Source organism: Ochotona princeps, chromosome 15 (assembly GCF_030435755.1).
Source record: "Ochotona princeps isolate mOchPri1 chromosome 15, mOchPri1.hap1, whole genome shotgun sequence".
Classification (NCBI taxonomy): Eukaryota; Metazoa; Chordata; class Mammalia; order Lagomorpha; family Ochotonidae; genus Ochotona; species Ochotona princeps.
Window position 1 is genome coordinate 49,582,498 of NC_080846.1, and position 24,754 is coordinate 49,607,251.

General features: G+C 52.4%; 2 protein-coding genes across 4 annotated transcripts in view; both read right to left on the minus strand.

Moving 5' to 3' along the window:
- The window catches only part of PDE1B (phosphodiesterase 1B), a 28,902-nt gene extending 16,555 nt beyond the window's left edge, over positions 1-12,347 (minus strand). The window contains exons 1-2 of one of the 3 annotated variants that reach the window (XM_058673482.1): positions 12,260-12,347; positions 10,576-10,698 (exon numbers count right to left, since the gene is read on the minus strand). In XM_058673482.1, coding sequence (XP_058529465.1) covers positions 10,576-10,685 — 110 coding nt within the window. In that variant the 5' untranslated portion in view covers positions 10,686-10,698; positions 12,260-12,347. Of the gene's footprint in view, positions 1-10,575; positions 10,699-10,783; positions 11,029-12,259 lie in introns of those variants that run through there. The other 2 variants (XM_004583139.3, XM_058673483.1) reach the window with 2 other exon arrangements.
- A 4,413-nt stretch (positions 12,348-16,760) lies between these two features.
- Positions 16,761-24,754, minus strand: part of NCKAP1L (NCK associated protein 1 like) — a 48,553-nt gene continuing 40,559 nt past the window's right edge. Inside the window, exons 28-31 of the mRNA XM_004583141.4 lie at positions 24,391-24,507; positions 23,487-23,596; positions 21,324-21,413; positions 16,761-17,536 (exon numbers count right to left, since the gene is read on the minus strand). Coding sequence (XP_004583198.2) covers positions 17,405-17,536; positions 21,324-21,413; positions 23,487-23,596; positions 24,391-24,507 — 449 coding nt within the window. The 3' untranslated portion in view covers positions 16,761-17,404. The remainder of the gene's footprint in view (positions 17,537-21,323; positions 21,414-23,486; positions 23,597-24,390; positions 24,508-24,754) is intronic.

Here is a 24,754-nt window from a genome sequence, read left to right on the forward strand (position 1 = left end):
CCAATCACGTGTCCTTCCTCAGCCTATCCCCAGGTGCCCCTTCTCCTCCGCGAGGAATGCAACTCAGGAAAAGGAACAGAGGCTGGGAGACTCTGGCCCCCGTCACAAAATAAGGGTGCTGGGGAAAGGGAAGAACTGGCTGATCTTGAGGTTCTAAAATGCCAGCTGTTGAAGGAACCAAGGGAATCCTCCAGATCCAAGAGAGAGAGGACGTGAGGTAAAACCAGGAGACAACATGCGACCCGCGGGGCCAGTCACTTGGATGCCCCATTTCCTTGCCCAAAGTGGGCAAACACAGGCTCCACAGAAGTCGCAAGAGAAGCCTGATGCGATGTGGGTCCATCCAGGGCCAGCTTATGATGCAGTCGGCTCAGCTAATATTCATGAAGACACAGGTCCCCAGGCCTACCCTTCCACCCATGAATCCTGGTTTTCCATTCAGGCCCAGAAAGGCACCTGCGCTCTGGTCTCCCAGCCACCTGCTCCCCTCCAGACAGGCAGGACTTCTCAGGGGCTTGTTACTCCACAAGGACCAGCGAGGCAGCAGAACAGAGCCTGTGGAGCCTGGAGCTCCGGAAACCAAGAGCAACCAGCTCGCACTCACCCAAGCACACCCGCTCCCCTCAGTCCCCATTGCTATAGGAGCAGCCCCAGCCTCTGGCAGCTGGCTGGGCATGGTGGCGGGGGTGGCTCCAGGAATAAAAATAGTCCCCCTGGTGACAGAGTTGGGGTGCCAGCCGGAGAGGTGCAGGCCTCTGGTTGAGGCAGCAGTCACAGTGAGAGGTCTCAAGAAGACGGGACAGAGGAGTTGGGTTGGGGTGAGGGACAGGGCAAGGCTGGGAGAGAAGGGAGTAGGGAACAAGACAGTAGGAGGAAGATGACGAGAGGGAACAGGCAGTGCTAAGAGAGCAGGGTGGGGGTGCAGCAGAAGACAGCCTGGGAGACTCTGAAGAAGGGGGTAGAAGCGACCTGTCTAAAAGCAACTCCTCTTTGCCCCTTCCACCCAGCAGGCTAGGCTCTAGCATGGCTAGGCTCGCAGGAGGGAAGGCAGAAAAGCAAGCCAGACCAGTTAAGAATCTGGGCATCCCGATTCCCACCCCTGCATACAAACCCCCCCGACCCCCGCCTCAGCCATGCGCCCTGGAGAGAGAGAGGAACTGGGAGAGATGGGCTGGGGGGGGGGGATCAGAAGAACCCCCTCCACTCCCTGGTCCACCTGTCTCCCCTCCCTGTGTTATTTCATTCTGCTCATTAACCACCTCCACATGGACCACCCCGCCAGCCCTCCAAACTGCCTCCGGACAGCTGTTCTCAGCAGATGGCCCGCTTCCAGGAGACCTTGCAGATGTGGAAGGCCGCCTGGGCTGGGAAGAGGAGCTGGAAGCTTGACTGGAGTCAGTCTGCAGGTGTAAGGAGGTTAGCAGCCAGACTGCGGATCAGCAGGATTGGGGTCTGGGTCCAGGGATGCCCTCCCCCCATACCTTACCAGCTACCCTTCTTGATGATTCTCAGCTTCATCAGAGCCTAGGGGAAGCCCCAGGGGAAGCAGGGTCCCTGGGCCTGGATCCTTAACTTCCAGAGGGCATCCTTTCTGCTCAGCTCGCTGCTTCCTCCAAACCAGCTCAGACCCAATGCTCCAGGGAGCCGTGTGGCTTTCATCAAGAACGGAGGAAGGCCACCTCCTGACCTCCATGAGTTTGGCAGGAAAGTTTCCTGCATACCAGTCCTCAGCCCAACAAAACAACAGGCAACTTTCTGGGCATTTCCGAGAAAAGCAGGTGCAGAGGAGGCGGTGGGGGGTTAGTGGCGGGTGGTGGAAGGAATGGAGGTTTTCAGGGTGCTTTTCAGACTGGAATTTCAAAACTTGACATGGAGAGATGGCCGGAGTTAACAGTCATGGCAACACTGCTGGGGTTTGTGTGTGTGTGTGTGTGTGTGTGTGTGTGTGTGTGTGTGTGTACACGCAGCGCATTCATTCAGCCCTGGCTTGAGACACTTCCAAATAAGATAGACACTGAGGGGAGAACCAGGAGATGGTGTCAAGCTGGATATGCAGAGGCTGATAAACAGGGCTGCAAGGGGGAGCCAAGATATAGGAATGAAAGGAGGATGGTCCGTAACTCCTGGTTCCTTGTGCCAGAGAATTTCAAAGCAACGCCCTGCCCTGCCCCAGCAGGCCAAGTTCCCTGCCCAATCTAAGGTGCTGACACCAGCTGGCAGCCTAATCACCCCGCTGCAGCCATCATAATTATTTGCAAATCTGACTTCTTGCAGCTGTGGCATCCACGGACCTGGAGCCTGGCTCTATCCAACTACATCTCCTGAAGAGCCCCCTCCCGAGCTCTTCTCCCAGTCCTGTACCATCAGGTTCCTCTCTGGATCCACCTTGGTTCTTTTCCCACCCAGCCCCAATCAGGTTCCTTCGGTGGACTGTGCCAGAGCTGGGAGGCTGCAGGAGAATCCTAACCTAAAGCCTTCTCTCCTGGCAGGACTGCGGCAGCAGCAGCGGCAGGGAGCAGGCTGCTGGCAGGGCTGGCAGATATCAGGGTGGAGGCCGAGGGCCCTGGTACGAGGAACTGCCTGCCATGGACTGGCTAACAACTCAACTTTCTGCTCTTCCCAGCTCAGGAACTGTCCCTTCCCTCTCAGTTCCCAACTTGGTCCCTCAACATGACTCTCCCGTGGTTCTCCTGGGTCATTCTGTCTTCCTCCCTGGAGGAACCATCTCGTTATCTAACAACTTCTGTTCCCCCAGCTGCCTCGCCTCCATCGGCTGCCCTGCTTCGGTCCTTCCGTCCCTCCATTGCTGTCCTGAAGAGAGTTGGAAAATAGCTACTCAACTTCCTTTACCTGAGAAAACCAGCCCCCTGAGATTCAAAGGCAATTACTGGCTTCCTCCCCCCGAGGAGCTGGGAGGATGAGGTCACTGAGACAGTAAAAGCAAAAGGCCTTGCAGAAGACAGCAGTCAGGGGCTGGACTCCAAAGGATGCCTCAGGTGCCGGGATCCTGCACCAGCAATGCCTCCACCCCCTTCCCGGTAGTGGGATAGGGAGGGAAGAACAGGACTGCAACGCAGAAGAGAGGGAAGGAGGAGAGGGAAGGAGCAAGGGGGCAAGTCACAGGAATAGGCCAGAGAGACAGGAAATGGAACCAGAAGGAGTAAAATGGAACCTCGGGGAGAAAGACAGAGCGAAGGAGGAAGGGGCAGAGGAGAAGTCACAGAAAGAATCAAAAGAGGGAAAGTACGAGGGCATGGAATGCTGCAGACACATCTTAGACGGCTGTTGAAAAACTCAGAGGGCTGGCAGTGTGAGACAAATGCTTAAGTCATCACCCGCAAAGCCAGCCTCCCACATGGGAGCAGGTTCAAGTCCCAGATGCTCTACTTTTGATCCAGTTCCCTGGTAAGGCACCTGGGAAAGCTTCAGAGATGGGCCAAATGCTTGTGCTTTTGCCACCCACATGGGAGACCTTGATGGAATGCCAGGCTCCTAGCCTTTGCAAACATTTAAGGTCTCTCTCTCTCTCTCTCTATCTCTCTCTTCCCACCAAAGGAAAGGCAAGACGTTCCAAGGTTTCCTTCTTAAGGAGGGGATGCAGGAGCTCGACACGACAGTGTAGCAGCTGAAGTCCTTGCACACACTGGGATCCCATACGGGAGCCGGTTCTAATCCCGGCAACTCCACTTCCCATCCAGCTCCCTGCTTGTGGCCTGGGAAAGAATTCGGGGACAGCCCAAAACCTTGGGACCCTGCACCCGCGTGGGAGGCCTGGAGGAAGTTCCTGGCTCCTGGCTTCAGATTGGCTCAGCTCCAGCCATTGTGGCCACTTTGGGAGTGAACCATCAGTGGAAGATCTTCCTCTCTGTCTCTCCTCCTCTCTGTATATCTGCCTTTCCAATAAAAATAAATAAATCTTAAAAAAAAAAAAAAAGGAGGGGATGCAGAGGGGAGACAGCCACTCATTTCAGGAATTGCAGGAAGCCCCAGGCAAGAGACAAGTAAGGAATGGTCTAGAGATAGCCAGTCTTCTCTCCCACAGACTGCCAGACCTACATTACCCCAAAATTCCTCACCTTCCTCTGGTCAAAACTCACAAAGCACCTTGCAAAGCCAACATCTCATACGGGAGCGCTACTTCGAATTCTGATACAGCTCCTTGCAGCAGATGATGGTCCAGGTACTTGGGCCCCGTCAACCACGCAGAAGACTTGGGTGGAGTTCCTGGCACTTAGCTTTGGCCTGCTCCAGCTCTCCCCCCACCACCATTGTGGCAATTTGGGGAGTCAACCAGTGCAAGAATAAAATTATTTTTTAAAAGTTAGAGATTCCACCTCTAATGGGGACATGGAGTCTCTATTCTTTCGGCTTTTGGATACGAAGAGTGATATCTGGGTTCTAAGAAACTCTAGGATAGGTTATGGTAACCTGAAAACGTACCCTCTCAGCTCCAGGGACTCTGGAGAAGTGCCAGAGGGGTACACCCCTGGTGGCCCCTGGGTACACCTTATTTTGACCCACATGCACAGTACTCTCCTGCAATTGCTGCATCCACGCCTGAATGGAACACTGGTCCAGACAATAAGAAGTAAGTGTTTCCCCATCTTTTTGCTCCACTAGCCCACAGCCTACACTACACAGCCCTTTTCCAGCTCACCCAACCTCCTGTTCTTTGAAGTCAGACACCTGCTCTCACCCCTTCCCTCATTCATCAATAAGATTCTTCCAAATCACGTCCCATCCATTATGACTCGAATTTACCATCTTTACCATTCTCCCTTACCCCAGCTAACAGTCACCCATTCATTGCCACCCCGTCTCATGCTGAAAGTTCTCCAGACTTACCATGTTAAAAAAAAAACTTTCAGATGGATGCTATCAAATGAAGAACTAAAACTCAGAGAAACCATATGACCTCAAAACAGCACAGCTGGTCCCTGGCAGAGTGAGATGGGAACTCAAGACTCACAGGTCCCAAAATCCTCAGGCTATTCCACTCCCAATGCCCTCCCATATCCCAGCAGCCGACGCTTCCAGACAGAGGTTCATGCAGTGCTTTCTTTGGTTTGACTCTGATTCCCCCTATCCCCGCACCTCCTCTACACGCCCCTGCAGGAATTGTCCATCCTCTTCCATCCCAGGGATGCCACACAGTCCTTATGCAAAACTGTGCTCTCGGACAGAGGAGGAAAAAATAAGGCATCTGATGGGGCCCCAGGGGCAAGATTCTCTTTGTGTGGCTGGAAGGGCTAATCCAGGGAGGACAGGGCACAGTCATCGCCACCACGGCCTGGGAGAAACGAGACTGTTTTTTTTCCCATCGGTCCAGGGAGCCACACTTTATCCTGCCATCTTCACAGCAGCTCCCCAGCCACATGCAGAGAAAGGAGAACGCAGTGTAATTTTCAAAACTAGTGAGAGCCGCACAGGATCACTCCATGGGGCATATACGAAACGAGGGCAAAAGAAAGATGGGGCGCGTCAACAAAGCACCCAGGCAAGGCCCTCGGCTTCTGCTGCTGCCCACTGCCTCTCTGCAGGGCTGCCAAAAATGTGAGCGCTGCACATATGTCAGACCACACACACACACGCACACACACACATTATTCCATTACCTATACATATACCCACATGCATATCCACACACATACATGCTATCCCATCATATACATGCACACATTCACATGTGCATACTTAGGTATTATCCCATTACATATATTCATACACACATGCATATTATCCCATTATCTACACTCACAAATATTACCCCACTACATGCACCCACACATACATATTATCTCATTGTCTAGAAAAACATGCATACATATGAACCCAGCATCCACATTCACACACACACACACACACACACCATCTCATTCACACCTAGGACAATTTCACGTCCTCAGGAATGTCTGAAAGATTCAGCTATTACGGGGTAGTGCATATTTATCATCACAATGCCATTTCTAAACATAACAACAATGAGATGTCACTGTGACATTTGCTTCCACAAACTGTCCCCAAAATGCAAGTCAACATCTACCCACACATGCATGCATACCTTCCAGGCATTCTCAACTGCATCCTGACATGTCCCATCCATACCTCCTTATGCCATTGGTTTCTGTATCCTCCTGTAGCACAGTTTCTGTCCTGAGGTCCCTAAACCTCTTACCTTTTAAGCATCACCCATCTCCAAAAACAACATCATCATCTTCCTCTCCATTTCCTGTCTCTCTCGCACGGAGGTAGACAGGCATTCGCCACCAAATCAGTCACAGAACTGGGCTCCGAGACATACACACGTGGCTGTCTTAATGCATTTGCTTGTTTCTTTCACAGCATTTATTGAGCGTCTACTGTGTTCAGGGCACCACACCACACTAAAGAAGCAAAACCAGTCTCAACAATCCCCAGCCTGGCTTCTGGCTTCAGCTCAGCTGTACTGACCTTGAACCACAGCGCAGGCTCACAAGCCTGAACCAGGGGCTTCCTGAATGTGTGCCCTGTGTGGAGAATGGAGGAAGAGAGAGTGGGCTATGTCTACGCTGTCCCTACAAGGGAAAGGAAACGTTTTATCTGTGAAATGTAAAATTCTAAGAGAAACTGAGAGGAGAAATAAGAGGGAAGCTTGTGCTAACCTGGGAAAGACAGAAAATTCCTCTGGGTGCCTTTCCCATGTATAAAAGACACCCCGTAAGAAAAAACTAGGCAGACATGCCAACAGGCGGACTTTTACCACTTGGGGGGAGCAGCAAAAGGAGGAACAGGATGCCTCCCACCCTCCTTACCCGCAAGGAGTTTGAACTAGACCACAAGCTTCGTGGGAGCAGGGACCGGGTCCATTCTATCCACTGTAGCATCTCCAGCATCCAGCACACATAACCTGGCCCAAAGGGGCATTCAATATATGCAAGGGCACTTCGACAAGTTCACAGAAAACAGAATTAAAAGCCACCTTTGGGGCCAGCATTGTTACCCAGTGGATTAAGCTGCCGCTTTGGACAGACACCAGCATCCCATATCATGGTTCCCATTTGAGTCTTGGTTACCCCACTTTTGATACAGCTCTCTGTTAACAAGAAAACAGTGGACAATGGTCCAAGTCCTTGAGTCTGTGCTACCCATGTGAGAGACCCCGATGAAGTTCCTGGTTCCTGGTTGTTGCAGGATTTGGGGGAATGAACCAAATGACAGAAGAGCCCTGCTCTCTGCTCCCTCTCTCTCAAATAAATAAATAAATAAATAAATAAATAAATAAATAAAATTTTAAAAGGTTGTTTTGATGCCAAAAAAAATAAATAAATAAAACTCATGTATATGAGGATTCTTCAAAAAGTTTATGGGAAATATTTATTGTGAAAACTTACAAATAAATTCTAGGGTTTTTTTGGCACCCAAAGAAACTTATTTTTTAATGTTAACTTTCCACAACTTTCTGAAGTGCCTTCATAGCTGCTGAATAAATAATCAAGCCAAGGATGCTCAACCCATCCCTGCTCATGGTTTCTCTTGAAGCACAAAAAAGCACAGAGCAGTCCTGCTGCCTCTGCTGGCCCTCCCCACACTCTCCTTGGGCTCTGGGAAGGGGTCACAGGCCGCACTCTTCATCAGAGACACTTTGAGACACTCAGCATCATCCAGGCCAACCCCTCCTTCCGAAGCTGTCGCAGCCATGATCCCTGGATCCCAGCCCCAGCTGAGCAGCCTGAAAGCATTAGGAACGCTTTCTGGTGAGCCAGAGGGATACCCTACAGTTGGGACTGTCCCCAGCTCACATGCTAAAGATTCTCTCAATCCATCCTTGACAAGCTCCTAATGAGCAGAGTAGAATTCCCCCGTGCTCTTCACTGCACGGCTCTGTCAGTCAGGATTTCTTGTCCAAAGAGGCAAAACACCTCACGTGATCCCCCTAGGGAGAGTCTAAATGTCCTAGATTAGCCATTTTAAAAGTAGAAGAGAGAAAAGAAAGTGTACTGAGTAGGACAATCAAGATGGATACAGGAGCTATTGTTACGATGCACAGGTTAGGCCGCCATTTGCAACACCAACATCCCAAATGGGAATGCTACATTGTGTCCTGGCTGCTCCACTTCCAATCCAGCTCCCTGCTCACGCACCTGGGAAAGCAGCAAGAGATGGCCCAGATGTTTGAGCACCTGCACCCACGTGAGAGACCCACAATAAGCTCCATGCTCCTGGCTTTCACTGGCCCACCTCTGGCTCTTGTGAGCATGTGAGGAACAGACCAGCAGATAAGAAATATCTCTCTCTCTCAATCTCCTTCTCTTTCTGTGCCTTTCAAATATATGAAAATAAATATTTTTTTTAAAAAAAGATATCTAGTTAGCTAGATATTTTTTCCCATCCGTCTTCATTTTGATTCAGTACCCAGGTCTGAAATAGTCATGACTTACCCTCTATTTCCAGAATAAATGCATCCTTCCTATTCTGACCTACTGAAGGGAAGGAGCTCCACGTCCATTTCAAAGTAAGAGCACCCCTTCAGAAATCACTGCACCAGAGAGCTGGGCCCCTTCAGTCCTCCTGTCCAACAAACGCCCTCAGCCCCCGTGCACTTCGGCCTCCCCAGCATCCAAACAGGGCCAGACGCACACAGCCATGCACCTGGGGATGCTCAGACATTGAGACCTCCTCGTCTTGAGGAAGTGAGACTGGGAAGGGGCTCTTGGCCATTAGTATTCAGGAGACGGCACCTCTCAGAATGAGTTATTACACGTAACCAGCCTTCTGAAGGACCAGACGGGCCAAGTGAATAAAGACCAGGACAATCTCATCAGAGAAATTAGTGACCCCTGTCCCCTCACAAGCTCCCTAAAGGACATTGTCCTCTCAGCCCTGCGCAGGGGTAGCTGTCTCCTTCTGTGGATCTTCTTCCCATGGAGCATTTGCTTAGGGAGAAAAGAAAAATTCTCTTTCAGACAAGACTTTGGCTAGAAGGATACAGAAAATCAAGGAATAGGGCAAAACCCAGTCTTCCGCAGCGACCCTGTTTCCTGAGCCACCTGTGGGGGGTGTGGGGGGTGTGGGAGGATGATATCCTGCCAGACCTTGAATTCCCCCATCTATTGACTCCTCTATTGGTGAGCCACTGGCTCACCAATCCCCCCACCTCAACTGGGAGCAGAACACCATTGGCCATCAAGTATCACCCAGTACCCCTCTGAAGAAAAACCAGTTCAATCCGGGTTTTTCATTTCTTCACCCCAGAACTCATTCCAAGGCTGCGCTTCAGGAAGCCTGGCAAATTGCTTTGACCAGAGGCAGCAAAAGAAGGGGACATTTGGATACCAAAGCCTTGGTGCCCACTACATCAGGCTTTTCCCTAAAGCCTCACTAAGCAGCTAGCCTACACATCAGCCCCACCTGCCCCAAGACAAAGGCATCCTCTTAGCATTCCCCTGAAGTATGACACAGCCACAGTACCTATCTATCCGTCACCTCCTCCTCTCCCTTACCCAACCCAAAGCTCACCACTGGGGATGCTGCCAAGGACCCGGGCTCAGGGGCTATGCTTCCTCACTAACCATCCACACGCTCCCCTGGCTGTCCCTGCCCTTCTGGGATTGCAGGGAAGGGAGGGGGGAGGTCTCAGGAAGAAAGGCACCTGCCCTCACCTTCTGATGGAGAACCCACTACCACAGCTGGATTTCTCAATGGCACCAGACTAGACGGTTGGGGGAAGAGGGTACATCGTTGGTCTTTGGCCCTGCCCTCTCCCTTTCTGCAGAGCAGGAGAGAAAGTTGCTCTCCTCGCCCTGGGACTGCCTGGAGTATGGGACACCTGAGTCCTCCCTTTACCTACTGATTGCTCCCCACAAGCCCTGGTCCTAAAACAGTTACCCAAGATGCCGAAACATGCTGGTAAGTACTGGAAGACCATACAGAAACAAAAAGGCTTTCATTAAGCCAATTACCTGGCTCCTGGGGCTCTGTCTGCTTTAACTGCCACCCACTCTCTCCCAGGTGGGGGTACCATCCCCCTCCTCCAGATGTCAGGTGGGGAGTGAATTTCCAGGCCCCAGGAGAGACTAACAGCTTGGGAAGGTGGGGTGCTCTCCTTTCCCCTCCCCCACTGCCCCATAGGATGCAGGAGGTAGAAACTCCCATCCCGCTGAATATACCTATGCCCCACAGGTTGGCATGAAGCCTGCTGCCGAATGCTGGAGCCTGGGGCACACACATGTGACAGCTCTCCATCTGCACACCCCTGCACATGGATCCGTGTGAGTCAGCCGGGCACCTCCCGAAGGCTGCCCAGCTGTCTGCAGCCCTGCCACACCGCCACTGCTGTGCCGCCCTGCGTGTGTCACCAGGGGGGTCCTCGGGCACAGGCAACTCCTCAGCCGCTCCAGCCAGCCAGCCAGCTGGCTCCGCACATGCTTTGCACATGTGGACCGGCAACGCGTGTCCTGGCACCTGCCAACATAGGTCCCCCTGGAGAATCTATCAGCCCAGCTCTGGCTACCCAACACCACCACCAAAACCCGCCGCCAACCCAGGTTCCCTAAGATTCCTCCCACCCCGCATCCCCATTCCTGGGCTAAGACTCACAGGGACCGAAGCTTAATCCACATTTTCTTGCTGGGGGCCGACTTGAGCTCCAAGGGTGAGGGACAATCCGACTCCAACATCTCCGGAGGGCTGCGGGGGGACAGCTCCATGCTCGGCCACAGTCTGTGGAAGAGAAGGAGGAAACAGCAGCTCCTCGTCAGCCCTAGAGCCAACAGACCCTCTTACCAGCATGCCAACCCCTTCCCACCTGCGGCTGGTGCGGACCAGCCAGGCCGGTGTCTCCAGGCTCGGCCCAAGCTGGCAGAGCTGCAGCTCCTGCGGCTCCTCCTCTCCCGCCGCCCAACCGAGCTCTGGGCTCTGGGTCCAAGCTCTCCGCGCCGCCGCTACCGCCACCACCACCGCGGCCGCCGCGCGCGCGCTGCCAGAGCCGGCTCCTCGCCTCTCTCCGCCTCCCCAGTCCCCGGCTCTCCTCCCTCCGCTCTCCCTCCCTCCCTCCTTCCCTGCCTCCCTTTCTCCCTCTTCCTCCTCCTCCTCGGCCTACTCGCCCGTCTCTCACTCCTCGCTGCCGCTCCTCCCCCTCCCAGAGGCGGGATTGGAAGCCGAGGGGCACGAGCAGACCCAAGTACCCAAGGGCGAACGCACGCACACCCGCGCCCGGTGCGAGCGGTTGCCTGCGTGTGCCCTGCGCGGGCGGCTGCGGGTGCGAGTGCGTGTTTACCCTGCGCAGCGCAGGCGGCCTGCAGGCAGGGCTCGGATGTAGGTGGCTTCCTGGGTTCCGTCTATGTATGTTTGGAGTCTCTGTTGGTGCGAGCGGCTTCCTGGAGCCACGTGTGCCCCACCGCCTGGTATGTCCCGTGCAGACAGGAGGGAGAGGGGGATGATCCCCGTCTGGGGGGACGGGAGGTTGGACCTGGACACAGGTGTACTGGAGCCGTCTCAGGCGGATTGGAGCCCATCTGTGTGTACTCCCGTCTTTAAAGAGGGCTGAGTCCAGAGTCTGCCCTGAGCAGGGAAGGCATTCCGCCACTCTCCATACTGCGCTGCGCAGACTTGAACCGAGCCTCCCCGTGCTGCTTCTAACCACTAGCGGTGTCTGCCGACCCCGGGAAATTTCTGCAGACTGGGCAGCTCCGCGTGCACCTGTTTTAGCTCCACAATAATTCCACTCTGCCGGAAATTCCTTCCTGCTATCTCTTCTCGACCCCTAACTTATTTCCCACAGGCCATCAGCTCATTCATCCATCCCAGAACCTGAACTTTATTTCAAGGTTGGAAAGAGAACTGGGCAGGAGACAGCATTTAGTTCACTTTAAATCTCCGTGGCAGTTGCCCTTCTCCTGGGCACAGGAGGGGGAAAGAACAGAAACAGAGTGGTGGAGTGAAGAAAAGGATGGACTCTCCCAGCTGAGACTTCCTGCCTAGAGGAATGGCCACGAACTGGGCATTTGGCCCTGCAGTAAACTTGCCCAACTCATGTGCCCATGTTTGACACCTGGCTCTGACTCCTGGCCCCAGTTCCCTGGCGATGCAGACTCTAAGACGCAGTGCTGCTGGCCCAAGTGATCAGCTGCCTACCACCCACCTGGGAGACCTGGATTGCGTCTTTGGCTCCTGAATGTGGCAGGCATGTGGGGAGAAAACTAATGGATGGAAAGGTTCTTGCTCTCTCTCTTTCTCTCTCTCTCTCAATTACATTTAAAAATAAAGAATTTTAAAGAATTACCAAATTAGGTCAGGTCTTCAGATCCAGCAGAAGTAGCAGCAGAATCAGCACGTGGGAAATCCAGAAGCCGGAGGAGATGACAGAACCAGAGTTGGAGGGCAAGCCGAAAGAAAGCCTGGAGCTTCCTGCTCTGGGTGCACCTGACTTGCACACACATGCAGCCCATGTTCTCTTTGCAGGGGAGCAGAGCCAGGCAAGAGAGGGCTGCATGAGAGACCCCTGTTGCACTCCTACACGAGCCACTTTTCAGTCGGGAAGCAGTCTGCCTCCTCAGCAGCCAAAAATTGGGCTTGAAAAGTCATAAGAACCGTACAGTAGGATTAGCACTGAAGAGTTCTAATTACGAAAGTAAGAATGGAGCTAAAGAGTTTCCTAGTTCAGGCATGTATTTAAACTAGAAGGAGTGGGAGATATATTTCCAGAGGGATCTCTGAATGCTTTGCAATTTTTTAAGAGGGGTGTGTGTGAGAGAGAGAGAAAATTGGAAAGGCAGAGAGGAAGAAAGAGATCTACTCCCATTGAGCACAACAGCCGGTTACTGGGTCAGGAACTCCTTTGTGGTCTCCCATGTGAGTGGCAAGGGCTTAAACAGCGCTTGAGCCTTTGTTTACTACCTTCCCAGGTGCATTAGCAGGAAAGCAGATGGAAAGCAGAGCAGCTGGGACTCCAAATGGGCCCTGCCATATGGGATGAAAGTGTCCAGGCAGCATCTTAACTCATTGCGCCTCTGTCAACACAGAAGTTCACCCTGGCTGCCCTGCCAGGCCCCCCGACTCCTAATCTGTTTTTTAGAAAAGGGAAATTCACCCACAAAAACAAATGACTCATGAAAGAGACTTCAGAGTCTACGCCATCTAATCCCCTTCATTTAATAAATGGGAAAACTAAGCCCCAAAAGATTAGGCATCCCATGAGAGTCAGCGACAAAGCCATTGCTCAGTGCCCAGCCCGTATCTACTGCCGTTTGCACTCCATGGAAGCCAGTCTTCAATCACCAGCCCTGGTGCTTAGCTCCAGCCTCTTTCCTTCAAAGGCAATCCAATTCCATCTCTGCTGTACAGCACCTCAAAAGAGATAAGGATAGGGTATGTGTGTTCCACTCCTAGACTGAAAAGACAGCTGTTCTGTTCTCCTATTCCTCTGGTCCCCCAGCCGCCCCCCCGCCCCCCGCTCTTCCCAGGGTCCTATTGCCCAACCTCACTCCTTACTTTTCAGCTTCTGAACTATCCCCTGCCTGCCTGAGACACCTGCCTCCCCAACTCCCCTAACCCCACAGTTCCTCCCAAAAAGCTCTGAGTTTGATGGAGACCAAAAATGATGCTTTGGCAGCAGGTGACGGATGGATGTGATCTGCCTCCTACGGGAATGCTATTTAAAGGGGCGGCCTCCCAATTCTCTCCTTCCCCAGTGACAAGAGAAAGCCTGCTCCTCAATCTCTCCAGAGCTGCAAACTCAGCTCAAGTTCACTTCTGACTTCTTCCACCTGCAGCCTGGCCTGCTGCTTGCTCTTGCTTCCCATTCAGGTGGGAGGGAGAGCGCTTGACACCTCCCAGAGGTGTGGGGGCTGGGAGAGGGGTTCATCTTCAACTCCTTTCAATGACAAGAAAGGCAGGAGGCTCTGTGGGGAAGAAGAGGGCTGCAACAACATTCTTCCCCCAGCCACGTGAGTGCATCCTCCTCCTCTCCCTAACCAACCCCACCCCGCCCCATGTGCCAGCTTCAGCTCAAAGTCAAACTTTGTTGGAGAAGAACAATACAGACACAGACGTGAAACTCAAGGTCAAGGGAGTCTTGTCTCCCTTGGGGACCTCCCTCTCTCTCTTTCCTCCCTGTCCTCAGACCATGCAGTGACTCCTTCCTGCAAAGCAAAAAGCCAACAGCCAAGGCACCCTTGGTCAGAAGCCCCAGATCTGCTGCATTGCAAGGGTACCTTTCTCACCACCCCCCAACCTCAGCCCCTGGACCAAACCCCACACTTCTCCTGCCCACAGGGAACAGAGCGCCTCTGTGAGCATCCTGGCCGAGGCTTGGTGGGAGGGCTGATCTCATCACATTACTGCAAACAAGTTAATGGAGATTTTAATGAAAACACAGCACTAATGAAAACGCTGGGCTGGATCCGACTCTCTGCCTGCAAGACAAAATAATCTCCCTGATCGTCATTCCCCAGGTCCCGTCAGGCCTCTCAGCAAGCAAGCCAGGGGGTCTGAGAGCAAAAGGGAAGCCATCATTGATGGCATCCCAGATTCTCAGAGGTCAGAGATCCTTGTGGACAAAGAAGCAAACTGTCCGAACACCCAAGAGTCTCATTAGTTCAGCTGCCTCTAGATAGTCGCCTACTGGTTCAGGTGGCAAAGGCCAGCAGGTCCTTATCTTCTCCCGTGTGCTTGTTCAGGCTCTCTGAAATCAAATCTTCGAGTCTTCCACTAGGAAGAGGCAGTTGGGCTGGGTCGGAAAGAGCGAGAGCTGAACATAAGGCTTGGGTCCCAGCTCCAGTTTCCAGTGCTCGGTACCTGGCTTTCATTCACTCATCTAATACTTCCCTTTCCTGGCTGCCTTGCAGAATTGCTCTAAGGATGCAAAAGCACTCTGAAGGTGAATCAGTGGTGAAGCGTGCATGTGTTCATAAAAAGATTCCATGACAAAACGTTAAAGAAGCTGGCACTGCCAGGGGCTAGAGCAGAAACAGTGACAGGAGCAAAGTGAGTGTGGTTACAAAAGTTCGACAGGAAGAATCCTTGTGGGGGTGGGACTATACTGCATCCCAGCTGTGGTGCTGGTGGATCCAGAAATCATACATGTACCAGCTTTGCTGAACTGAATATGCATTCACAGAGTAAAGCTGGGGAAATCTGAGTAGAACCGGCGGATTGCATCAGTGTCAGTACCCAAGCTACTGCCATTGAGAGAAGCTGCATGAAAGTACATGGGATCTATTTTTTACATGCTTATTTATTTATTTAATCTGTTTGAAAGACTGAGCTCTGCCATCTTCTTGTGTGCTCTCCAAATGTCTTATAATAGTCAGGGATGGGCCAGGCTGAAGACAGGAGCCAGGAACTCAATCCAGGGACCCAACCACCTGAGCATCATTTTGCTGCTTCCCAGGATGCACATTAGCAGGAAGCCAGAACCAGGAGCAGAGCTGCGACTCAAACCTAGGCACTCTGAGGCTTTTTTTTTTAAGAGAGCAAGAGAAACAGGTATCTCCCACCCCCTGGATCATGCCCAGATGCCTGCAGCAGCTGAGACTGGCTAAAGCTGGAAACTGAGAATTCAATCCAGGTCTCCCATGCAGGTGATAGGAGCCCAAGTACTTGGAGCCATCACCATTGCCTCCTCTGGTCTGCACCAGCAGAAAACTGCAGTCGGGAGCCGGAGCCAGGGATGGAACCCAAGCTCTCCAATTGGTGACATGGGATCTTAGCTGGGCTCTTAGCTGCTAGGCGCTATTATTTCTTACAAGTACATGTGGATTAACCATCACAACACATTTTTCAGTGTGACAGAAGGCAGCATGTCTACCGTCTGTCCCCCTGCAGCATCTTGTACTGCTGTCCTGTGGGAAGCTCCTCCAAGTGGATCCAACGAACGCAGGTGGGAAAGAAATCCCTACCCCACCCCACCCGCGCCCCCAGGCAGAAGGACCAAACACAGATGGTTGGGGGCTGGCGGGGGGAGGTGTTCAGCCGTTCCCCCCAACCTCTCCCTCTCTGGAGACTCTGCTTCAGCCGGCCTGACACTGAGTCACTGCTCGGAACACACTGTCCCTCCCACGGCGAAGATGGACGACCAGCTGAGGCACGGAGCAGGACTCCATTTGTCCCGAGGAGCTGACAACTGTTGCTAAGAAAGACGTTGTGTGTTGATTCTAGGTGCCAAGTTCAAAAAGTATTAACTAAGCTCAGATCTCGAGAAAGAAAAGACAAGTAAAATACACGTAACAAAATCCAAAAATAGCTTTTAATGAAGGCTGGATGGCTGACACCCACAATTACTGCCTGAGTTTGGAAGTGACCTTTATTAATCAACTGGCTAATCGTATCTGCCCATTCTGACCACTTTGGACCAGTTGCCTGAGTCCTCCTCCCTGGCAGCAGACGCACAACAGTGATGGATGGCGAGGCCACACATTCCCGCTTTGGAGTTAACTAAACCTGGTTTAGTGCTGTCTTGAGTGCCTCAGGCTCCGTGACACTTGAAATTCTAATTAGTGCCAAAGAGAGCCAAGTTGAAACAGCCTGTGCTCCCACAAGAATCCCCTACTCTCAGGGCCCTACAAGCTAATGAGGTCTGTGAAATGTGGGATTTAGGAGAGAAATCCCTGCCCTTAGCAACAGCTGTACCCAGACTCGGGGGCGGGGCAGGCGTGTGAGGGGTGAATCAGCTCCTCCAGATAAGATAGAGAGAGAGCACCCCCAAAAAAGGCTCAAGAGGAAAAACTGGTCTACTGAGTTGTCACGTGACCTCCAGTGGCCCAACACTGACCCCTGTTTGGCAAGGAGAAAGCAGCAGGGTGCGAAGCGTGGGCAGGTGCAAGGGGGTGCTTCCTCCTCAGCCAGGAGGAAAGGGAGTCACACTGGGCCAAAGGAAGAGGCCCAATGACCCGTCAGAGAGCATTCCCCACAACAAAGGAAAAGAGGGGTTCCTGGGCACTGGCTGCACATGCCGGAGGAGCAGGCTGCATGTTTGCCGAGCACATGTGGAAAAGGAAGAGAGGAACTAATCGTCCTAATGAATGTGCAGGAGACAATAGCAGCTCCAGTGGGAGGATTATAAGCTCATTATGGTTTAATATGATGATTGATCACCTCTGCCTGCCAGCGTGAGCCTAGAATAGTGATGAAGGTCGGAGAGACCCATGTAGAGCTCCGAGGCCCCAGAAAACCCAAGTGCGTGTCACTCGTTCCTGCCTCACCGTCCAAATTCATACCTATGGCCTGCATCCCCCGCCTTCCCTGAGAGGCAGCCTCTGCCCCCTCCCCCCAGGGTGTGCCTCCATTCACCTCCTCTTCAGTTCTGGCTCCAGACCCTCTCCCTTGCCACCCTCCTCCCTCCCCTACACCCTGTTCCCGCCCCCATGACCAGACGCCCCCAGCCTCCAGGACAATGATGAGGATGGCTTGTGTAGGTCCAGGAGGGCCTTCAGTGGGTGCTGGCAGGCACCCGGTTCAGGTGGAAGGCTCGGGAGACCTCCCGATAGGCATTGCGGAGCAGGACGTAGGGGAAACAGGCCTCCAACATGTCCAGGGTCAAGAAGGACGACTCCTCCACCACCTGGAAGAGACATGGCCAGGCAGTGAGGACCCCAGGCAAGGGTGTGCATCTGTCACTTGTCATGCATTCCTCAGGACCCCTCGGAGACCCTTGGGGTTAGCAGGCAGTGGAACCGCCCTCACACTACCCGCACCTGTGTCTTTCTGTTGGACACCAGCAAGGTAACGTGGACTTCTGGGCTCTGTGACAACAGCCTCTACCTCCCACCCCTCTTGACTGGGGTCTGCCATGGCCCAGGAACCAGAGGCAGGAAAGCCCAGTGCTTTCCTGTGCTGCCTGCTAACTCCTACATGGGTGGCCAGCAGGTGAAGACAGGAGAGAAAAGTGTGAATTGCAAAGCTTCACACACAGCAAACAATTGCCACTGCAGGTCTAGGACAAGGGGTCTGGGAGCCACAGGGGTCCTCTTGTGTTGGGCCTGCGTGTCCTCCTCTCTCAGCACAGTGCTTGGGGACCAGTAAGGATACTGCATAAAGGAGCAGGCATGATTAATTAGTTTAATTAGAAGCCTGCATGTCGTGGTAATCCCAGCAGCCTCTACAAGCAGGCAGGAACACAGATCAAGATGCCTGGATCAGACTGGGGGAAGAGGGTGGCAGGGAGGGAGGGAGCATGTTCACAAACAGCCGTGATGACCTAGCATGGCACTGGAGGGTCCCCATCCTTGAGGAAGGAGCAGATGTATTTCCCTGGATAGGTTAGGGACTAGTCACACAGTCGGGACTCAGTCCCATGGTGGCTGGTACTTCAGGTTCTGGAAATGCAGAAAGAAGAATCTACCATATCCACGCTAATGTGTGTCTCTAAAAGCTCTGCCGTTCTCAAACATACACACACACACACACACACACACACACACACACACACACACACACACATACACATACACACGACAGCCTCAGCAGGAAACACACTGCTGGATGAAGGAAACAAACAAAAAAAATCTGTGGGCAAAACAGCAGCCTCGATTAGATGAGCTTCATCTTGTTGGCAACAGATCCCCTAGAGTCAGCACAGTAGGTGAAGCTGTGGTTCATCCCACTGATATCTTGGAGTGCAAGTTCAAGTCCCAGCTCCCCTGTTTCCAGTCCAGCTCCCTACTGATGCTGCTGGGCAGGCAGTAAAAGGTAAGCCCAAGTGCTTGGGTCCCTTGTATCTCTTGGCTTCAGCCTGGCTCAGCTCCAACTCTTGTGAGCATTTGGGGAAGTGAACCACTAGATAGAAGATTTCTCTTCTTTTCATATAATAAATAAATACACATTTAAAAATAATTTCTTGCTAGGTGAGTCTCAAACCCTAAATCAGGGGAGAATGCTTCTCCAAGTTACTGACTCCAGGAAAATGAAGGATGAACTCAGGAAGGATGTGCTGGCCTGGCTCCCAGCCCGCAGGTGTTCATGGAGGTGGAAAGAGCCCTGGAGGCTGAGGACCTGTGTCACACCTGCCCAGGCATCACAGCAGGAGACCCCAGCATCCTCCATTTCTACCTCCGCCTCAGTTCCCTGACCAACTGCCAGGACCTGGTCTAGTTCTGATGTCCGGGGTTCCAGGAGTCATCTCTCTCTCCCGCAGGAAACCCATGCCAGGAGCTGGCCAGCAGCAGTCCTGGGGTTGGGCACTGCCCGGGCGTAACAGTCGAGACAGACAGCCCCCAGGGAAAGGCGTGTGGGCTGCAGAGCAGCCTTTCAGACTAGCTCCCGCAGCTCCTTCCCCTGCAGTCGGCTCTCAGCACGACATTTGCATTTGAATTGCTTTGCAGCAGCCTCCCATCCCAGCTCTGCAGCTGCCAAGGTGCCAGCCCCACTGGGAGGCCGGAGGGGGGGGGGGAGCATATCCTTCCGCATACACTCGGAGGGGGTGGTCAAGGCAGAAGAAGGGGTGCTGAGTGCTCATTCAGAATCACCTCCAACCTTCCAGGTGCAAACACTGCCTGAGCACACCAAGAGACCATGCCTAAACCACCCAGAAACGAACATGAACAGTGGAGTGGGAACACCCGCTAGGTCCGAGGCACTTTCACACCCAGTCCTCTTAAGGATTGTCCACCACTCTGATGGACACAGAGTCAGAGTCTCAGAGAGACAACTTACCCTGCCAAGGTCACACTGTCCCAAATAGCATGCTCTTCCTTTCCTCTCTCAACCTTGACCCACCACACACACACCACACACACACACACACACACACACACACACACACACACACACCCCTTTTCTCCTCTACCACAGCGCCTCAATCAGTACCCGCTAGTGCCCTGTGCAGGACATACCACTCATGCCCAGGGTGGGAGGGGTTTGAAGAGGGAGACCCCAGGAACATTTCTGAACCTAGGTCTAGAATCCAAACAGGGTCCCCCACATACTTTAGGACAAAATAAATGGAACGCACCCATGCTTTCTCCTTCAACCTGGCCCACATCCCTGTGAGAGTCCATGCAAGTCTGGCCTTAAACTGAGAATTTCCAAACTCTTTCTGTCCCCGTTCTGCACCAGAACAGAGTGAGAACAGGATGCCAGCCCCCAGCTCAGCCCCTTCTGGTCTTCCTCCCGGCAGTCTGGGGGATTCTGAATCCATGTGTAGATGTCTCTATCCACAAAGCTACCTCCAGCCATCTGCTCCCAGGGCATGGCACAGCCATGGGGAGGGGCCCATGCAGGCCTTTGCAGAGAATGCTGGGCTCCAGGTGTCTTGCACATGGGCTGTGAGGCGGGCACAGTCTCCAGGGGGAGAGTGTCCTCTGCTCTCAGACACAAGAGCCCCTCCTGGCGGCGTGCAAGGGCGACCTGATTGGTAGAGAAGAGTACGCACAAGCATTGGAGAAGCAAGAAGCAGGCTCACAAGGGGGAGAAGATCTTCAAAAGCTGATTGGAGTCAGAATTCCCTGAACATTATGCCACCGGAGTTGAGGGAGGCCCACAGCTTGCAGAAAAGCGAGCAGCAGCCCAATGCGGGCCCGCTGGGCTCCCTGCCTTCCAGCCCCTCAGCTAGAAGCACTGGCCTCCTCCAAGCACCCCCATCCCACATTCCCAGGCCCTTTGGTTCCACAATCTGCTGTCCGGAACCCTCTTCAGAGGCCCCTAAGGAACAAAAAAACACTGTAATGGGGAGCTGTATGTTAAAGCCACATCCCAGGGCCTGGCACGGTGGCCTAGTGGTTGAAGTCCTCGCCTTGAACATGCCAGGAACCCATATGGACACCGGTTCTAATCCTGGCAGCCCAGCTTCCCATCCAGCTCCCTGCTTGTGGCCTGGGAAAGCAGTCAAGGACGGCCCAAAACCTTGGGACCGTGCACCCACATGAGAGACTCAGAAGAGCTTCTGGCTCCTGGCTTCAGATAGGCATAGCTCTGGCCGTTGTGGTCACTTGGGGAGTGAATCATCGGATGGAAGATATTTCTCTCTGTCTCTCCTCCTCTCTCCATATATACCTGACTTTGCAATAAAAATAAATAAATCATTTTTTTTAAAAAGCCACATCCCGGACTAGAAGTCACAGGTTAAAGGACCCCAGCTGGGCTTCCGGCTTGGAATTTGGGAACACTGTAGGAAAAAAAGGCACAGGGAGGCTTGTCCTGCACAGAAGCCTCTGAAGACTGGAGACTAGCTCCGGATGCCTGAGCCAACCTGGGAAATTAGGTCCCGGGGGCAACAGGCAAAATTAACTTCTGTTACTACTTCCTGCTGATGACACTGCAGGAACCCAAAAACCCTAAACAGGGATTCCCCCAAAGCCCGCCCTTCCTGCCTTCCTCTGTGCCCCCGCCAGCAGCCTAAATGAGACACATACCAAGCGCATGAGCAGGGAAACGGACTCCCGATTTCTGGTCTTGAGCTTGTCTGTCTCCTGGCCCAGCTGCAAGAGGCTGACAGAAGCCACCTGTAAGGGAAGGTTTTATAAAGCCGCTGATTTTTATGGAGGTCAGGATAGGACAGCCTCAGGCTACAGGAAGTTAAGAAAAGATCAAGGAGGAGAGTTAAGAAGCTGCCAGCGTGTTCCTGAAGACTCGGGGTGGAAAAGTGGCAGGTCCCCAAGGTTTCCCAGACACATGCTGCCTGTAAACCAGCCGAGCCCCGGCTGTGCAGACAGCTGCAAGCCTGCAGGGGGGACTGCTGCGAGGAGAGGTGACAAGGGGCACAGAGGTGGAGCCTAGAAAAAGGCAGGTGAGGCTGTCTGCCTGGAGCTTAATCTCTATTTTTCCAGGCGCCTGCACCTGCAGACACTGCTGTGGTCGGGCTCCCTGGCCGGATGGAAGCAGAGCTGGGCCTTGGACGCAGACCCGGCACTCTTAGTATTCTTCTCCTGTCAGGTTCCCCCAGTGGCTGTCATCTCCCTTCACCTTCAGGCCCCCAGCGCATCAGACAGGGAGGAGGTAATGTGATTCATGCATCCCAGGCCCAGGTTACCTGCATTTAGCAAACAAACAGGATAAAAGGGAAGTGGGAACAGGGAGCTGCCTTGCCCCTCCGCCCCTCAACCTCATCTTTGAGATCTGATGTGAATCTTAGATTTAAGATGCTCAGGACTCCTTTCTGCCTGGTTGCTTGTCCTGGCTTTTAAAAAAATAATAAAAACACAGCCCTTCTGAGGACAAGACGAGGATTCCAGAGAGAACAGCGTGATCTGTCGCGCTTCCTGCTGGAGAGAGACAAATGAGGCCCTGGTTCTTAAATCAGAAGCACGTTTTTTGCAGAACCATAAGCTCCCATTACTGAGCACGCTCAGGCAGGCGGTGGCTAATGGACCATGGATCCGAGGCGGAGGGATGGGATGCCTCCACGGAGATTCAGGATGGAAAACTCTAGGGCCTCTCGTTCAGCGACAGATTATTTATTGTGTTTTTCCAGAGGCAAAGCTAAGATCAATGGTGAGAGTAAGAAGGAGTCGACTTTGGCTAAAAAAAATTTTTTTGAAATCATTTTAACCGTTTTTCCAAACAGATTGCACATCACCTACAATGACTTAGTTGCCTGGTTGTAACTAGTGCTCCCTAGAAACCTGGGCCAGCGGTTCTCAGAGTGAAACTCCAAGCCCACAGCCTCAACACTACCTAGAAACCTTCCAAAAAAGCAAAGGGTCCTTCCCCGCCCTCATCTATGGATTCCAGATGCCTGTGGGTGATTCTGATTGACAGCACAGTCTGCGAACTGGTAAATGACTGACCATAGAACAACATGGGCACACCCTGCTCTCCAGGAGACCTGACGAAACAGCCCAGGAGCCGGGACTCACCAGTGGGGCTGGGGTACAATGATCAGAGTCTTTCTTTGAGCACTGATACCCTGACACATTCCCCAGGACCTAATTCAGTTTACTCTCCCTAATTTTATCAATGAACAAACCAAGTCTCCAAGACTTTAGCTCTTATGACGTTACACTGCTTACTGGCACATCCAGAACCAGTTCTTGGCTTTTCTGACTCTTTGTCCAATGATCCTCTCAAGTGTACAGGTTGAGGCAAAAAAAAAAAAAAAAAAACACCTGCCTTGCTGGGACCAGCGCCCTGGCATAGTAGACTAATCCTCTGCCTGCAGTAGTGGCATTCCATATAGGCTCCAGTTCAAGTCCAAGCTGCCCTGCTGCCAATCCAGCTCCCTGCTAGAAGCCTGGGAAAGCAGTCGAGGAGGGCTCAAGTTCTTGGACCCCTGCACCCATGTAGGAGACACTGACAAAACTAGCTCTTGGCTTCAGATTGGCTCAGCTCCAGCCATTTGTGACCATTTGGAGAGTGAACCAGCAGATGAAACAACCTTCTCTCTCTGTCTCTCCTCCATTCTGTAACTCTGCCTTTCAAATAAAAAAGAAAATAAATTTTACAAACCTGCCTTGCACGAAGCAGCCTCTCACTGTTTATTCAGTGAAGGAGGTGGGAGGTAAGACTGGTAACCACTGTGGATGTACACCAAGCCAACTCCAGCCTTTTGCAATCTTTTACAACCCAGACCCACTCACCACCAGAAACTCTTTGAGGTGTGTTTCAATGTTCTTGTTGTAGAGCGTGAAGAGAGCAGCAGACACCTGTATGATGGCTTTGGTCAAGCAATGAATGTTGTTGTTGTAACCTGGATTATTATTGGGGCAGGGAGGGGGGCGTGGAGGAAGAGAGGAAACAACCATGTGAGCCTCCCGCAGCTGAAACCAAAGTGTAAGCTCTCACTGTTTCAGGCTGAGCCACTTTTAGATGACATCCGAGAGACCATAGTCACTGGGGGATAGAGGGAGGACGTACCTGTGAGATCTTACCCAGGGAGGATTTTTTTTTTTTTTGCTTCATTCAAGTGCCTTTTCTTATTACTTGTGTTTTTATTTTTTTTCTTTTAATTATTTATTATTTTACTTCATTAATTACATTGTATTATGTGACACAGTTACATAGGTACTTGGGTTCTCCCCACCCCTCCCCAAACCCTCCCACCATGGTGGATTCCTCCACCTTGTTGCATAACCACAGCTCAAGTTCAGTTGAGATTCCCCCATTGCAAGCGTTTTTATTTTTTTAACTAATTTATTTATTAATATTATTTTCCATGATACAGTTTTAGAGGTATAGAGATTCCTCCCTCCACCTTCCCTTGCTCCCTCCCCATTCTCCTCCTACACTGTTTTCCCCCATATTATTACAATAATATAGTCCTTCATCAACAGTGCCAAGCCTAGCATGCTATTATTTAAGTGTATCACACATTGCAGATCCAGGCAATGGTGGGTAGTCCAGTATGCCACTGTTGAGTGCCTTTTGAGGTAGGACTTGATCTCTGGGTCAAAAGTCTGTGTTTCCCAGGAAAGGGTTTCATCTCAGCTCTACCCCTGATGCTAACCCCAATTTGTACTAGCCTGAGACCCAATTCTTCCTCACCATCCTTCTCAATGCTGTAGAAGGAAGAGGGGTCGGTGGCGAGGAGTGGGAGGGAAACAGCGAGAAAGATCAAGAGCAGGCAGGCCACCTTGTACTCCTCCTCGGGGGATGAGCCATCTGTTGCAAGAAGAGGGATGGATTAGGTAGGCAGATGGGAGTGATCTCCCACAGGGGTCCCCATGGACCCGTCACATCCCCGTGGACTCTCCACGAAGATCACAAGGAATAACATCGGTGATCACACTTCATAAAGCAGGTGATTGTTGTTATAGGGTCCAGGACTGGCAGCCTCTCGTGGCCGGGGGCTGGAGTCTCGACCACCTGCCTCTGGGACAGGGCAGAACTCACAGCAAGGGGCTCTGAG